General features: G+C 41.1%; 1 protein-coding gene across 2 annotated transcripts in view; it reads right to left on the bottom strand.

The window, feature by feature from the left end:
• Positions 1-17,976, bottom strand: part of LOC125906310 (CUB and sushi domain-containing protein 1-like) — a 537,329-nt gene that overhangs the window by 261,428 nt on the left and 257,925 nt on the right. For both annotated transcript variants that reach the window (XM_049604892.1, XM_049604902.1), the window contains exons 4-5: positions 7,289-7,483; positions 4,224-4,431 (exon numbers count right to left, since the gene is read on the bottom strand). In XM_049604892.1, coding sequence (XP_049460849.1) covers positions 4,224-4,431; positions 7,289-7,483 — 403 coding nt within the window. The remainder of the gene's footprint in view (positions 1-4,223; positions 4,432-7,288; positions 7,484-17,976) is intronic.

Raw genomic sequence — 17,976 nt, 5'->3', positions numbered from 1 at the left:
TCAAACATAAGGATACTTTGAGGAGCTCCTCAATCCCACCAACAAGTATTCCAGTGAGGAAACAGAGACGGATGTCTCGGGGGCGGCTCGTCCAATTTCTGGGGCAGAAGTTGCTGAGGTAGTGAAACAACTCCGAGGCAGCGGAGCCCCGGGGGTGGATGAGATTCGTCCTGGATATCTCAAGGCTCTGGATGTTGTAGGGCTGTCCTGGCTGACACGCCTCTGCAACATTGCGTGGACATCAGGGGCAGTGCCTCTGGAGTGGCAGACCGGGGTGGTGGTCCCTATTTTCAAGAAAGGGGACCAGAGGGTGTGATCCAACTACAGGGGGATCACACTCCCCAGCCTACCCGTTAAGGTCTAGGTCTAGGTCCAGGGTGCTGGAGAAGAGGGTCCGGTCGATAGTTGAACCTCAGATTGAGGAGGAGCAATGTGGTTTTCGTCCCGGACGCAGAACCGTGGACCAGCTCTTTACCCTCGCCAGGATGCTGGAGGGGGCATGGGAGTTTTCCCAACCAGTCCACATGTGTTTTGTGGATTTGGAGAAGGCTTATGACCGTGTCCCCGGGGGCATCCTGTGGGGGGTGCTCCGGGAGTATGGGGTTGGTGGCCCCTTGCTAAGGGCCATCCAGTCCCTGTACCGAAGGAGCATGAGTCTGGTTCGCGTGGCTGGCAGTAAGTCGGACCTGTTCCCGGTGAGGGTTGGACTCCACCAGGGCTGCCCTTTGTCACCGGTTCTGTTCATAACTTTTATGGACAGAATTTCTAGGCGCAGCCGAGTGGTGGAGGGTGTCAGGTTTGGTGACGGGAGGATCTCGTCCCTGCTTTTTGCGGATGACGTGGTCCTCCTAGCTCCATCGAACAGTGACCTCCAGCTCTTGCTGGGACGGTTCGCAGCTGAGTGTGAAGCGGCTGGGATGAGAATCAGCACCTCCAAGTCTAAGGCCATGGTCCTCAGCCGGAAAAGGGTGAATTGCCCACTCCAGGTCGGGGGGGGAGGTCCTTTCTCAGATGGAGGAGTTTAAGTATCTCGGGATCTTGTTCACTAGTGGGGGTAGGATGGAGCGGGAGATTGACAGGCGGATTGGGGCGGCGTCAGCAGTGATACAGGCGCTTAACCGGTCCGTTGTGGTGAAGAGGGAGCTTAGCCAAAAAGCGAAGCTCTCGATTTACCAGTCGATCTACGTTCCAACCCTCACCTATGGTCACGAGCTCTGGGTAGTAGAAGCGGGCGAAATGAGTTTCCTCTGCAGGGTGGCTGGGCTCAGCCTTAGGGATAGGGTGAGGAGCTCGGACATCCGGGAGGGACTTGGAGTAGAGCCGCTGCTCCTCCACATCGAGAGGAGCCAGTTGAGGTGGTTCGGGCATCTGGTAAGGATGTCTTCCGGATGTCTCCCTTGGGAGGTGTTTCGGGCATGTCCAACTGGGAGGAGACCTCGGGGCTGCCCCAGGACACGCTGGAGGGACTACATCACCCGGCTGGCCTGGGAACGCCTTGGGGTTCCCGCGGAAGAGCTTCTTTGCTGAGGCTGCTGCCCCCGCGACCCGGACCCGGATAAGCAGAGAACAACAAGTACGAGTACGAGTATGAACTGAATTAAAGAAATTAGCCTGTTAGCTAGTTAACAGCTTGTTAGCTAAGCTAGCACACTGTCATACGGTCTCTCCAAAATCCACCACAAAAGTTAAATTTTTTTAACGTACTTGTGGCAAATTCTGGACCAAAATATTACTTAGGGGAGGAGTTTCACAGGCACATCAGATATCATGGAGATTCCCATAGGAATGGACGTCCGGTTGCCTTGTCTCTGTTCACAAACGTAACTGGAAACAAGGTGCAAGGCAGTCCAAAAATATTAATAAACATGCACAACTCTCACCCAAAAACAAAGCTAGAGCACTAAAACTTAAATTTGCGATGTCATGGGGAATAAAATCTGGAGCTGCTCCATAGTCAGTGAATTGGAAAAGATGTTGTAAATGACACTGAGAGCACCCAAAGGAAAGTTCTGTGTATATGGGTACATTTTTTGTTTCAGAGCCGAGAAAACTACAGGAGGATAAAGCTCATTTGGGTATAAAAAAAAAGAAAACAAACATTCTGTGGGTCCAAAAAATCAGACTCCAAGTCATTGTCTATGGAGCAGCTTTGTAGTAACTGCTCAGTAACTCCTGTTCACAAATATTGATAGAACTCTCCTCAGCCACTGAAGTAACATACTGAAATTCTTAATTTGGGTGGTGTTCCCCTGTAAAAACGATATCCTTGAAATTATTTTAATTAAGAGTCCAACACATAACAAATGAAACATATGAAAACAGAAGTCAAAAGACCCCAGTTGCTGCAGTCACTGTTTTCCATGTGATAAAACGTTGCATGTTCTTTCCAGCACACTCCCTATCTTCCCCCTGCATTGCAGAGGGTGGGCTGACGGTGGTCCTTGAATGGTATACTGTCAGAGACAAGCCATGTGTGTATGTGTGCGCACACTTGTAATCTGTCAAAGCCCAGAGGAACGATCAACAGCTCACACAGTCAGAGGGCCACTTAAGACCTGACACTGACACACACACACACACACACACACACACGCGGTATCATGAGAATGCTATGGTTGATGCGCACCGCTCCACTAGTGACAGGACTAAACGTGCAATTATTCTCCATTCCTTTTGTTTCCATCGAGTGCTATCCTCTCTGCCTCCTTCCCTCCACTTATTTATCTGTCGGCCTGTCCATTCTTTTCTCCTGCAGGTTGCGCCACAATCATGATCCATTTTCTACACACGGAAGACAATGTCATCCATCAGCTGAAGTCAAGAGAACATGAAAAGTGGGAGATAGTTTCTGCAGGTCAGGGCAGGTGACCTCTAAATGCATTTTTAGGAATCATACAGACCAGTGAGAGAAGATGAATAAAGATTAAGATTCTAAAACCGTATTGCCACTTGAATTGAAAATGCCACGTCACCCTGTGCAGTTTTGCAGATCCTTCGGGACACTTCAGCAGTGATGAAACGGGCAGAGAAAGAATGAATGCATCTTATTTTTAAACAAAAGATTACAGATGTTGCAAATGACTCTCCATTTTAGAGAAACATTCTCAAATAATTTTATGTGGCAGCAATTAACACAGAGACTAATACACTGATTTAATCTGTGCTTTTTTAAAATGAAAACAATAACATATTTCTTTGGTTAAACAGAAAACATTTCTTGAAAATCAGATATAAAATTTGGTGTAATAAAAGCTGTAATAAATGACAGCATTTTTTAATTCATTTCTAATTTAAGTGTAGCGTCATTTATCAAGTAAAAGCTTGTTACTGCTGCTGTTTGTACTCTCCTTCTCACACATATATATATGCCTCACTGAAACCCAGGAGCCATCCAAACAATCAGTCTACTACTTTCGATTTCTGAGCTCAAAGGCATCTCTGTTGTTATAACTGAGGGAGGCCAAACTACTTTCCCCCTCTCTAGATTTTCCCAGCAGTTCCAGCAACTTGAACCAACGACAACCCTGCATGCATAACTGTTAGGCTGCCTCCACACCTGCAAAAACACATCTAAACCTTCAATGGAGATGTGTGATATTCTGAACAAACCAATGTGAATTCCAACAGCTCTTTAAATTTAAAAAACCAGAGTGTGCTCTGTTACAACAGAGTGCCAATTTTCAAAAGCGACCACAGAAAATGGGAGTGAAAACAACAATTTATCACCTTCCCTGTGGGATTTGAATAAATCAGGAAAATCAACAGGACTCCTGTGCAGCTAATCAATCAGTAGTTGTATCCATCTAAAAACATCATTAGTCCTCTTTTAATATCAAATGCCCCCCCTTGAAAGTATACAAGTTGGAGAAAATTGCAGAGAAAACAACAACAGTTCTCTTTAATGTGAACAAGTCAGCTAACAGAATAAAAAAAGCCTCTGGGCTACTAATTCTTGTAGAGTAGTATCCTGTCCCCACCTGATTTACAGAATGAGGCTGTGGTGTCTTGTGTGTGTTATCCTCTAAATCTAAAACACAGAAGCTATAATGTCCACGCCTCTTACCTCTCACTTGTCAGTGCTGACTGTGTGAATGTGTTTTTCATTATGGCTCCACTCAGCGCGTGGTGTGTCACTCCTACTGATTTCCACAAACACTTGTGTGCCTCCAACATGACTATTTATCTACTCAAGAATTGTGTTCTGCATATGAAATGTATCTCACCATATGCTTGGTGCTTCTGTCCCGCTGATTTCCAGGAAGTCGTATTTGTCTTCTAAAAGGAAGTCACTGAAGACAAGAGCTATAGTGTCCCCGGGTTCAGAGAGGATTGACCATGTACAGTCCAGGTTGTTTTCGTACTCTGCAGGGTATCCAGGGCTGGTTATAGAGCCTGCGGTCCCTCGTAACGTACCGCCACATGCTCCCTCCGCTGGAAAGAGACAGAGAGGCAGCAGGACAGAGAATGAGAAGACAGCAACTCTCCAAATATTTCATACACTGATTCTGGTTCTTTCTTCCCCGCACTGGCTTGATCATTTTTCCAGTTTATTTGCTATTGTCTTCTAAATGGTAAAATGGTAAATGGACTGCAGTCGCATAGCGCTTTTCTAGTCTTAGCAACCACTCAAAGCGCCTTACAACCTTAGCACCATTCACGCACACATTCATACACTAGTGGCCAAGGCTGCCATACAAGGTGCCACCTGCTCATCAGACAAACATTCACACACTCACACACTGATGGCACAGCCCTCGAGAGCAATTTGGGGTTCAGTTTGCTGCCCAAGGACACTTTGACATGTTGACCGATTGTACCGGTTGTCAGATAACTGCTCTACCCCCTGAGCCACTGCTGCCCTACTCAATGGTTTATGTCTTCTTAGATTCATTATTTCCCTTTCATCATTTTCATTTCTCATGTGCATGTGTTTCAAATTGTTTGACTGTCTTATCACCAGATTGTCAGCCATTTTTAAAACACTACAAATTGCAATATTCTGTATGAAAGGTGCTATTCGAATACAGTTTTTATTGATTGATTAAATAATTGATGCCCATACCTTATTATACATTTAAGTATGTTATTTTAGTTTCATAGTATGTTCAATAGCTTATGTTTAAGGGACAGTTCAGGTTTTTTGAAGAGGGTACCTGTATGAGATACTGTTGGAGGAACAGACTGGACTAACATAACAGGAGCTCAGGAATGCTTTGCTGTGGTTAGGGTTAACAGAGAAATGTGTTTTAGCCAAAAAGGTCCTATTAGTATTTAATACATTTTCTTAACTGTATAACTTCCATATTCCTACCCAACTGTGCCATGCACTGTGCTACGTCGCAGGTCAATTGTTCAGGTCAGACTTTCAGTGGTTTATCAAAAGACAACAAATACAAGAAAATAAAAAAGTGACTGATCATGATAGCAAAAATAAAATGCCGTTCACTGTGGAGACAAAGGGATACCTTAATGAACCAGAGAACAGAGAAGAAGAACCTTTGCGGAGGGAGACTGAAGGAGCCAATACAGAGAGAGAAAGGGAAACTTCTGTGAAAAGTGAGGCCCAGAAAAAGCAGCAGCTAACTGTGAACTGTAAACACATGCCCCCAGACCCAGAGAGTTACTGCTGCGTGGACTTAGACAACACAACTTCAGCATCTTTATGAATCAGAGGATGCCAGCACTCCACACTTCACTGGTTGTTTGGTAAGTTGTTTCCTTTATTTGTAGGTATTTAGCAAATTTTATGGTTGGCTACAGCAGTGCTCTTTGGCAAGCGCTTCTCTTGGTTTTTTGAGGGTGATTTGAAATAATCCTGAGAGAAATGTTCACTGCAAACGCTGAGTTTTCTCAGTCTTGCAGGTGGTACTGATGTCTATATTCAGCGCAACTAGCCACAGCTGTGGATCGCGCAACACCACTTCTTGACCCGAACAGCAACACAGTTGGGCGTTTTTGCGTAGGAATATGGACATTATATAGTTGAGAAAATGCAGCGCCAAAGGAAAGGGCTGTCTGACAGCAAGGTAAAGCGGTGAAAATATTATTAATATAGCATCCACTTGAGACTGAGATTGATTTTTTAGGTAGGCCTTTTTTTAACGGGCTAAAACACATTTGCTGTTAACCCTAATCCACAGCAATGCATTGCAGAGCTTCTGGGGTGTTATACCTGCCTGCTTTTCCACACAGGGAGCACACCAACTACTTTTCACTGTATGTAAGACACTGATTATAGACAAGTATCTCATACAGCCCCACTTCAAAAAACCCTGAACTATCCCTTTAAGTCAGAGGAAGGTTCACCAAGTTGTAGATGCTTTGACTAAATATCCAGGATATGCTCACCTGATTTCTTAGTGTGTGTGTGTGTGTGTGTGTGTGTGTATCTGATTTTTCTTTCTTACTGCCAGTAACTGTTACATGTTGTTTGTCTGCAACTTTGTTTTAATGTGCTGCTGCCTGTCTTGGCCATGACACTTTTATAAAAGAGATGATTAACCTTTTGTGGTTAAATAAATGTTTAATTGAAAAAATAATGACACCAAAAGCTGATATATAACTTTTAGATTAATTTATTATTACAAGTAAAATAACAATAATATTGAAATTTTCACCTTTATCATCAATCTATTGTCACTGAATCTCTATTAATGCATCAGTGATGTATTCAATGTGAAAACGAAGGATAATATTTTATATTAACTATATATTAAATATTAACTAGACACAGGAAATCTAATTGTTAAATTTAAGCCACAGAAAAAAAATAAAGTGAATTTTCCAGAGATTTATTACAACATACTGAATCCCTGAGCTCAGCTGTTTAACTATCTACTGGCCCTGCTGGTGTAAACCTGGACAGATCTGTTCTTGTCTGTTGACTAATGAACTATTAGAAGGACTTTGCGTGAGGATTCTGGCCTCCATCTGGTTCGTACAATGGTTTGTTACGTATTATGAGTCAGACCTTGCTCTGCTTTAAAAGTAATCAATGCACTAAGGCCTGTGACCTCATGTAAGGTCATTCAATTCTCATGAACCCATCACTTAGAGTGCTTATTTTTCCTTACCCTGTATCTCAGTTTTGTTGTTGGAGTTGGCTCAAGGCATTTCTAGAAACACACTTCATTTATGAGCCAACAGTGGTAGCTAACTGTTTCGGGACATGTGTCTGTGCAAGTTGTCATATCAGATATGACAGACTTTTATGATCTATTTTAAGAACAAGAGGAGCTTCAAATGGCTGACACTGAAGAGAAAAAAGAGAGAATAAAGAACATCTTACCTCTACAAAATGGTGATGGGAAGTCCCACTGCGCTCCACTGCCAGGTGATACAATACATGTGAGGATACTGTGTCCTTCCAATACAAAACCTGACTCGCAGCTGTATCGGATCTTGTCCCCCATGTTGTACCGCGAGCCATGAATGACTCCATTTGGGATGAGGCCTGGAGTGCCACATGTGTGGCTGGGCAGGACTGTAACACAAAGAAGAAAACAGAGAACATTATTTTTGATTGTATCCTATCTTTAAAACACAAACAAACAAAAAAATATGCTCCAAAAACAACCAAATGAACAAATCAACCGACGAAAGAAGAGCCAAGCAGCTATTAACATCTCAGCAACAGAGAACTTACCACATTTATAATCATGGCTGTGTTTGTGCCAATCTATGATGCAGGGGAATGATCTAACAAACTTTCTGGCTTGTGACCCATTAAAACAAACCAATGTTTTTGTTACACAGCGTCACTGGTTTAATGAGCTAAAAGCACATTCAATCAAAGACTAATTTCAGTTTCTCAGGATGCTTCACTTGAGCAGCTTTTACTTGCCTTAGGAGGTAAAACTATCCAGTATATCCCGAGAAAAAAAGTACAGCAAGAAATGAGTATTTTGTTTTTCTTCTTGGACATCTTGTGACCCCTCAGACTGATCTTGAGGCTCCTTGTTCGGGGTTCTGACCCCTAGGTTTACTACCACTGATATAGGAAACATTTAAAGAAAAAATTAACAGTATCTCTTGAATATTCTAGTACATCATGTGATGATTCACACACAAGTAAGTATGTCAAATATGTCTCGTAAGATCAACACTGAGATAGATTTGAATTGCTCCCTATTTTACAGTCACTACGGACAAAACTGACCAAATACCAAACATCAGAATGGACACAAAATAAGATAGATGTGTATGTTTGGTTTGCTAGAAACCTAAAAATATGTGAAAGTGACTGTGTGTGGTATTTAGATGTCTGGCTAGCATTTTTTTTCCCAATGTGCATCTGTTGTTGCCAGTTCTTAGATGACACAGCGCTACAGTGGGAGCAGCTACAGGCAGCTCATGGTATAACTAGGCCAAAATCAATCTCTGACTGTAGCCAACATGCCATAGCTCTACAGAAGGGGCATCAGCACAGTGGCTGTAGTACAACCTGGACAAACTCCACGGTTTTTGACCCTGGTGTACGCTGTGTGTTGTGTGTATTTGTATAACTGGAGCATGTTAACTTGCTGGGTGTGTTATGTGTGTTTGTGTGTGTGTGTGTGTGTCTGTGTGTGTAATATGTATCCAAATGGCAAATTCTTATGTGTGCACGTATGTGCATGGACAATGCACTGTGTCTACATGTAAGGGGTATTCAGTCAGTCAGTCTGTGTGTTTGTGGATGCTGTTCCAATTAAACGCTAGCATGGTAATTAGACAAAGCTTCACCATGAGACCCTGAGAACTAGGACAGAGAGAAAGGAGGGAGGGGTGGAGTGGGGGCTGAGAGGAAGACAAAGAAGGGAGAGGAAGTGGAGAAAAAAGAAAGGAAGATGAAGAGACAGAAGAGAGGATGAGGAAGAGGGAGGGGTGGAGACTAGAGACAGAATGATGGAGGAAGGGAGAGCGAAGGACAAGAGGGGAGGAGGAGGAGGAGGAGACAGGAAAGGGTAAAGACGAGACTCTAGTCAGACAGGAAAATGGAGAGGTGAACTAATTGCAGTGGGCCCTAAACATGTATAATTTACACTAATTGACTCATTATTTGGATTGTATGAAGTCATGCATCAGAGGCAAGTTACTCACACTCAGCTGACCATGCCCTCCTCTGTGCAAACATGCTGCCTGCTTTGTTTTAACAAGGTGAGACACACAACCAAATTCAAGCCCTAAATAACAGCACTGACTGAAGGACGGGCAGAAAGAAGCAATGAAAGGAAGAGAGAATGAAAGGAATCATGCGTCTGAGCCAAGTCGTTAGTCACACTTATGTGACCGTACAGTCCTGTGTCTGCCAGGCTGGCATGTTTTAACAAGCCAGCCTGGTACACAAAGGTACTCCCTCATTTAGACTGATGTCTGAAATAATCAGGGGGGTATTTTGGAAGGATAAAGTGTTCACAAGTATTGTCAGTATCCAGCTAATCTCGTACTTAACAACAGCTGCACTTTTGAGAAATCATTTGAGTTTTGGCAATAAAGCTTTGTTCCTTTTTCAGACGTCAAATGTTAAACAGTGCAGTCTGGTTTGCTGAGATTAGACTTTTGAATCACAACATGCTCTTTTGGTTCTATGTGCAAAACAGTGGATTACCTGCAGAGCTGATGTAGGCAGGATGTGAGATACAGTATATATGAAGGTATATATAAAGTGTGGCTCTTTGTGACAAGATCTGGCAGCTGACATTGTGTAAATTCTACTGAAAATTACACAAATTTAACCAAAATCAATATCCAATTTGGAAAGGAGACAGAGTGACTCAATTTGCACCACAGTGTTGTAGTCAAGACCACCTAAAATGAGCCCAAGTCATGAGTAAGATGCGTGTATCAAGATCGAGACAAGACCAAGGCAGCGCAAGACCAAGACCAGATTAGTGCAAGTCCAACACTGCATGACACCCTCATGGTAACATATGAAACATGCAAATCAAAAGCATTCCTCGACTTGATCTGAAAGATCCACTTTCCTATAAAAACACCCACAGAAAACAAATGAAGATTCCTCTTCCTTCACCTCTTTTATTGTCATATTGTACAAATGTGTGTGTGTATGTATAATCAACTAAACATGTTTATTCAACACTCCTTTTTTTGCACAGGCAATTTATTTGATAACTCCGTAGTTATGGCCTTGACGAAGCTTGAAATAAAATCCTGAGTCCTCTTTGTATGAGGCCCAGTTCAAGACGAGGCTGATACCTTTAAAAAGTGGTTTTCAGACCAGTCTCGAAACAGACCAATCTCATGTTACAATACTGCTGCACCATGCATGAGGCTGTTAATAATATGGACAGCTCCTGGTGCTGAAATGAAATCCACTGAAGTTACCAAGCAGATGAAAAATGAAAATTTTTCACATTTATCAAACAATGCTGTATCTTTTTTATTTGAGTAATTTTAATTTTCGTGTTTTATTAGAGTAGACAGACATTTGCATCTTACAAAAACAGGCAATAATGAGATTTTCAAACGGCACCAGTTTTAATGCTGAGAAGACACCAAATACAAGTAGAGAAAATACTTTTCTGTCTGTTCTGCAGTTTCGTATAATGACAGCCCTAATAAATTTATGAGATAGATAATGACAGATTTACAGGGGCTTTACTGTAGTTCTAAGCAAGGGGTAATATGCAGGTTATGACCTGCATGCATGCTATAGATTTTAAACATCAGCCTCAATAAGTCTAGGTGTTCACCGTATTAACCCTTGTCTAAAATGTTAAAGTAATATTCAGAAGACAGTAAGTGAGTTGTTTTCACTACAAATTTATGTATAAATTGCTTGTTTCAAGTCGTTATTAATATTCAGTATTATTTTTGGGTTACTGCTACATATTTACAGTGTGGCTGGAGAGAGTAATGTCGGCTGTGTTCACAGGGCTTTGATTTGTTTGCTTTGTTTTTAATCAGTACTATACAACCTTGTTTAGCTGTAACCTCATGCCTGGGAAAGTTCAAATTAGCTGCTTGCAATTGTATTCAGTAGCTTAATCACTTTGATTACTTAATATTGGATGACTCCTTTGTTTTTCATTTCATTTATTCCAATGATTTGCAAGTCAAGGTCATTTGGGGTAATTTCACAGCAAAGTGTGCATTACAATTCTGGACCAATCAGAAAACAAAACATGGTCAGATGTGTAAAAACGCACAGAGGACAATGCAGCCTTCTCATTATCTAAATAAAACAGATTTTGTAGGAGTGAAATATTCCGAACACAGGAGTACAACACAAAAGAAAAATCATATCAACTAAATGTTTACACTCTTACATACAGAAATACCAAACTGTGTCTTTTGCAAGTTAATTTACAATGATGTATCCACATTACTAAAACATACTTTGCTTTTACCATACTTTGGGATGTCCATTTTCCCTGCCCTGCACTCATGTAAGTGCACTACTGTGCAGAAATAGTTGGGGTTAGCCATGACAATGTGATCCCTCACTGGCTTCTCAGCCATTAAGCTGACCAGGAAATAGCTTGTTTGCAACCACATGACTATTATGAAATGCAAAATTCAGATGGAGGGCAGGAAGTGATAAAGCCATATACGAGTGAATTGGAAATAGAGGAAGGTGACTTATGTTATACTGCAAACTCATGAAAGCGTACAAGAGTCCAGTGGACTATAACTGTTTTGTGTGTCCTTGGGTCCATGACTGAACAAGACTGCCGTCTTATTTTTGGCCAGGTGAGTGAATGTGCTTGAATATAACCTTCTCTTATTTTTAAACTCTGTACATGGATGTGCTGCTGTCTGGCTAACATTACTAGCTAAAGTTAGCCAAAGAAACTTTATCTACTATTTTCTAAAAACACAGAGAAGTTTTCAGAGCACATTGGGATTGCATCAAGCTCAAAGCATGTTTAACACGCCTTTAATGTTAAAGTTAGACATTCATGGTCTTTGCTCCGCTGGACTGAAGATGGAGTTTTTTGATCCACATCTGCTGCCGTTTCCCAGTTTTGTTTTGATTGTTTTTTGTTAACATCTGTCCTTTATGTCCTACTATATATGGACGTAAAGTGGCTTTTGTTTTGTCCCAGTATGACTGACTGTAACAGCCAGAAACAGTGCAGACCATTGGCATTTGTGCAGTGTTGGTAGTCTTTGCCTGTGGTTGCCTGCCCTTCATCCAGACAGTGCACCAATGTATGACGCCATATGCAAAGAAGCTACTGGATTCCAGTTTGAGCAATCTCAAGTACTTTTTCCTCTTGCACCATCAGTCTTAAATGCTTTAACTTTCTACTTATGTGTTTATGTTTGTTTGTTCTTGTTTATGCCCCATACCCTTTGTATGTCTCTGTGTTTGTATAGGCGTTCCTGTATGTGTATGTGTATGTGTGTTTGTGTGTGTGTCTACTACGAGTGACTGATGATGTTCCTCTGTTGCCGCTGTCCCTTCCGGCCCTTCACAGCCTAAGGGCAGGTCAGTGTGTTGCTATGGCAACTCTGGACCAGGGCAACATTTCAATAGCGGTTCAGAAGTGAGCAACGGCAGAGAGAAGATGAGATAGAGGCTAAGAACTAACGTAACATGCAAAGTGGGATAAAGGGAGAGAAGAATGCAAAGTGGAAGGACAGAGGCAGAGTCAGAGGGGAAGTAAAGTTGTGTTAAGAGGAAAAGAACAAATGAAGGATGACGGCAGTAAAAGATGAGAGCCAGAAGGAATGAGGAAGTGAGGGAGACAGGAAGAGGTGGATGAGAGAGATGTTGATAAAGGCTTTTGTTAAATTATTGATAAATTACTATCGGTGTCTTGCAGAAGCCTTGTACATAGACACTGGTATCATATTTTCTGTTTGATCCCCTCCTCCACCATTAGTTTCCATTTCTCTATTTTCGTCACACCGCTACGACAAGATATATCTGGACACTATTTAAAAGATAACCCTACACTGAGTCCAGATACAACAGACATAGTTCAGCTAGCAGATGATACTACCATTTTCCTCAAGAGGTCACAACAGATCCCTCTAGTAATCATGAAGATAAATGAGTTTTCTAAAGCCTCTGGACTCTTTTTAAATTAAACAAAATGTGAGCTAATGGCTATAACTGGCCACCCTCCACTAAATCTTATGAGATTCAAGTTAAAAATGAGGTGATATAAGAAAAAATATATGAACTTGAGATGCTCTAAATATTGAGACTGGTATGGTAAGTCTTTACTAAAGTTTTGATTACAGAGGGATTTATTTCACCATATTTATTTATTGTCTTAGAAAAGGGGATATGGAAAACTGTTTGGGGGGGTTATTGTGACTGACTATGAGGCAATGAATAAATGGTAAAACTCGATTCTGGTTTGATATTCCCTCTTAAGTACTCATTAAATGTGGTGGGGTAAAGTTTTTGGTCAGATGCGATTCTGTATTGCTAAACTACCAATTAAGCTATCTAACTTTCATGAGCACCTGGAATTGATTTATAAGAAAGAATTAGAACCAGGTACCTTAATTTCCCTTTTCACCAAAAGCTAAAGAAACTAATTTTAAAATGATAAATGATATTTATCCTCATAATGAGTTTCTAAGAGATTAATTTTCAATTTTGCATTTTCACTTTGCTAATAAAAAAAAACTCAGTGTAACCTCTTTTAGGCTTGAAGGGGGTGAGAAAAAATGTGTATTGATAAAACGTTAATGCAACTAAGTGCAAAGAAAACATACGGAGAATAAATGATGACGAACATGTGACGTGCTGTCATTGCACAAGCCACGGCAAGCTCTCTTTGTCTTCTCTGGATGGTGTTTAATGAACACAGTTATAATATTAGTCCTATAAAACTCTTTATCCGGTGTGCACTCCATGATTAAACATCCATTGTTTTACTTCATTTGAGGTCTGACTGGCACTCTTTTAATTACGTCATTTCATTGTGCCCTCATCTTCTGCAGTGGCACCTGACTGGAGAATTAGAACCACCTATGGCTTATATGTTTGAACCAGCTCCCAATATTAATAACAATACTGGATGGAAAAACACATAAACATGCATTTTCCTTTGCTGATTTTCTGAAATTTTGGTTAAAATTTGCGCTACACGTGGATGGAAGGGTTTGTTAAGAGAAAAATAAAACCCAAGACACTTTCTTGTTGCTCACAAATCAAACTGTATATGATCACTAACTTTAGACTTCAGGTCTGTCTCTGCGTCGTTGTTCAGTCAGAACTTCATCTGTTCATCTGTCTGATCCATCTGTTAATGTGTGACATCAGAGGTCAGGCCCAACCAGCTATTGCTGAAAAGAAGTTTCCTAAGCAAGGTCTCTGCACTGCCTTTACAGTGCTCTCTCCTATGGTTATAAATATACAGTGACGCATATTGGCTAACCATCCACTAAAAATAGCAAAGCAAACAGCTCCTTGAATATGTTGTTAAAGATGCACCAGAGCAGTTGCTACTGCATAAAAGCCAACCGCCATAACCCTCTTACCTCCTCCCTGTGGTGTAAATGCACTGCATTAGGCACGGACACATCATAATTCAAATCCAAATAAAAGCTTGATGCAAATAAATTGACATTAAATTATAAATTGTAATTACTGGACTCACGAGTAGCAAATGCGGAGAAGGTTTTTTGCATTAACACAACAGTCATTAAAAATTAATGGAGCTACCAGTTTTTATGATGGAATTATTTTTTTCCACAGTCACTTAACAAAACACAAACCACTCCTGCATCACACTCCCAGTGTTAACACCCAGTGATAAAAAAATAAAGTAAAGATTAAGATTAAAATAAACTAATACATTAAAAATAAATGTCAGAGGTAATTAGGTGATATTCATACATTATAAATTTATTCCAAATGACCAAAATGTGATGTGAGCAATGCTGTCTGTGAGCTGTCCCTCCTTAAAAAACACATGGAATGAGAATGGAAAATGACCTCTAGTAACCTGACAGTAAAAAAAAAAAATAGCAACTGGAGTGAACTATATTTGTATCCACAGCATGTAACTTGCCACAAGCCAAAGTTGGAACAGATGTTTTGTCAAATCTCACTCCTCATACCTGGCAAAAATCACTAATTTCTTGTTTGGTTTCCAGGGGGCTGTATAGTTAAAACCAAGCGGAACCAGAACAAATGTCAGACCGTGTGCACATATTGCCAATCAGGGATTTGGACAGATGTTAGCATTTGAAATTTGTCTGGGAAAATCCATCTTTCAAGGTGATTAAAACTTTGGCAGATTAGTTAACTTTTTTCTAAATGAAAACATTTTTGGAACCTACTGCAGCTTAACTCAAAATGCAGGTTGGTAAAATGCAAAGTAATGTTCTGCATCCTTTAAATACATTTTAAAAATCCTGCCACAAGTCACTCACAAGTGGTCAGCCCCATATTTACTATTTCTTAAAACAACAACAACAACAACAAAAAAACATTGTATTAATTGTTGCTTTAGTAAAATGTAAAAAAAAACAGTGGCAGTGACTGTGGTAAGAAATATTTTGAAAAATGTAACCTTAGAAGATTACTGATTTAAACTAAGACAAAGAGAGTGCATATGCATACTTTGATATGAGTACAGCAGGTTTAGGCAGGGCCCATTCACTGGACATTTTCAGGGGCCCAGCCATTTCTGTGGGCGGGCCTGAATACTATAGTTGCAGACTGGCCCTTTTCTGGCAGAGTTTGCACCCTCACACCCAAGTAAAATTGTTGGGAAAAGGTGCAGATTAAATTATTTTACCTGTCAAATCTTTACCGGGACCCTGAGTTCACACTGAAAGCATCTCTCAATGGGTGCAATCCATAATCCAATAACACCTCTGCTCAGTTCCCACGGTGTACATGTATTAACTAATAGCAATCGCCATACTCCTTTAATCTGTGATTCTTGATGTAGAGTTGTTGCTGTTGGAAAGATGCCAAAGCCCCTGAGCTAAATGGACTCTCCAGCACCGCAAGTGCTCCCATGGTGTAAATGTATTAACAGCTTCACTGACACATTGTACATAATAACTCTAACCAACCAAACACTAATGGGGCTCCTGGCCAACTGTGGCCGAGGGCCAAAGCTGAACGGAGGCCCCTCACCACCTGCTGTGCTCCCCTAGTTTTAATGTGTCAACAGCTAACGCGACATTTCCAGCAGCACTAACTCCTTAATCAAATACAATGAAGGGGTACTCCACCTATTGAGCACACCTTTTGCTCCTGACAGTTGAGCCCTCCAAGCTGATTTTCACCACTTTGCTTGGGTGATGTGCGAGATGAGCATCCATTTTTAGGGTAATGCTCCTTTAAGGATAGTTATCAAAAGGTTTGGCTGCCAGCTGAAGCAAAGAGCTTCAACAAAGAGACGAATTATGCAAGTACTGCTTTTCAGATATGGACGTAAGATGGCTGCCAAAGATTTCCTTGTATATAGCTCATTTTTTAAGGGTAAATAGACTATAAAAGTGCACAGTAATTTTTTTTTACTGCAAACTGTACCTATAAACTAGGCTTGTGCTGGTTTGAAAATTTTCCAACCGGTTTGATTTAAAGCCAAATATCTAACCGAACCGATATATCGAATTATATACCTAATTTTACCACTGGGGGTCGCATTTGAGCTATTTTTCCCAATAAAAGCCCATTATAGGTGTAATGCGCTTCCAATCCACTAGGTGGAGGTAATGCTGTATTAACCGCAAATACACACAAGGTTACACAAGAAGAAGAAGATGCAGAAAGACACCAAGGAACTACGGTTGGGAACGATTAACCGATACGACCGGATATCCGGTTTGACAAGCGAGAGATACGGCTGCATTGGTAGCAGCCTCCTCAATCGATACGTTTCAGCCATGAATCCTTAGATGAATCGACTGTAGAGTCATGGATTGGGTATCACGAGACTAGCAATCGGCTGACTGGCTTTAACAGTTTGCATCTCTAAAACAACGCGAGAGCCGGCGGCATGCTCCGTAGCAGGCATTACTGACAACGATAATGGATGTAAACATGAGCGCCAGCTTGACCGGTGGAGCTGAGGAACAGAAGCTAATGCTGGTTGGATAAACCAGGGAGCAGCCAAGCCGCAGCAGAAACTAAAGGCGAATCCTGCCGGTTGTGGGTTGAACAGGGGTCACAGACACAGACAGAAATACGTATTCCTGTCAAATACGGCGGCCATAGTGCTCCGCGGCGCAAGATAACGGCTTACCGGCGACCAAGAAGCCTGGTTCCAGGTCCAAGAAGTCTTCGTCGGTGTCATGACTGCCCAAAAATACCTGAACAGTCGAGCCGTGGAAGCACACAGGTATGTGACGTGTCAGAGGAGAAACAAGCAGTTCACATTTCCACAAACCTCACCGCACTTTAGGGACTGTTCTTTACTTGTCAGAGGAGGAGGGTGGCTGGATGATTTTTATTTTATTTATTTATTTATTTATTTCATTGTGATCCCCCCTATGTTAATCACTTATTGATGCTGTTTTTGAAGTATGAATAAGTCAATAAATGATTTATTCCATTGAAATATCAGTGATATATTATAGAAAAGTGATTTATCTTTTTATAAATGACAAACAGAGTGTAGCAAACACAGAGAAATAGTCTGACATGCTGTCAGTGATAAGCTGCTAGTCATCACAGTCCATGATATCAACTAATAACAGGAGATGTCAGATTCTGCCCCTCCATTGCATGTTATTATTTTATTCTGCTTTATGTTTATATTGTACAGCGTTATGATAAACTTTATTCCAGACTCAAGTCCATATAAGATACATACAAAAACAGAGAAAATGTGTGATTTTGTTGTTGTTTGTCTTTTTATTTTATTTTTGCCAGTGCCATACAGCAACAATGCTTGGGGATGTGGTCTTTTACAAATTTGAAAATACTGTAGGAATGTCACTTTTATAGAATTGGCTTCTTTATTTTATAATATATGATTAATGTCTACATCAACAAATGTTAACCACAGAATCGTATCAAATCGTATCTAATCATAGTGTTCCTAC

The sequence above is a fragment of the Epinephelus fuscoguttatus genome, linkage group LG2, assembly GCF_011397635.1.
Source record: "Epinephelus fuscoguttatus linkage group LG2, E.fuscoguttatus.final_Chr_v1".
In the NCBI taxonomy this organism is placed as follows: domain Eukaryota; kingdom Metazoa; phylum Chordata; class Actinopteri; order Perciformes; family Serranidae; genus Epinephelus; species Epinephelus fuscoguttatus.
This window is presented reverse-complemented; position numbering and strand designations above follow the sequence as displayed.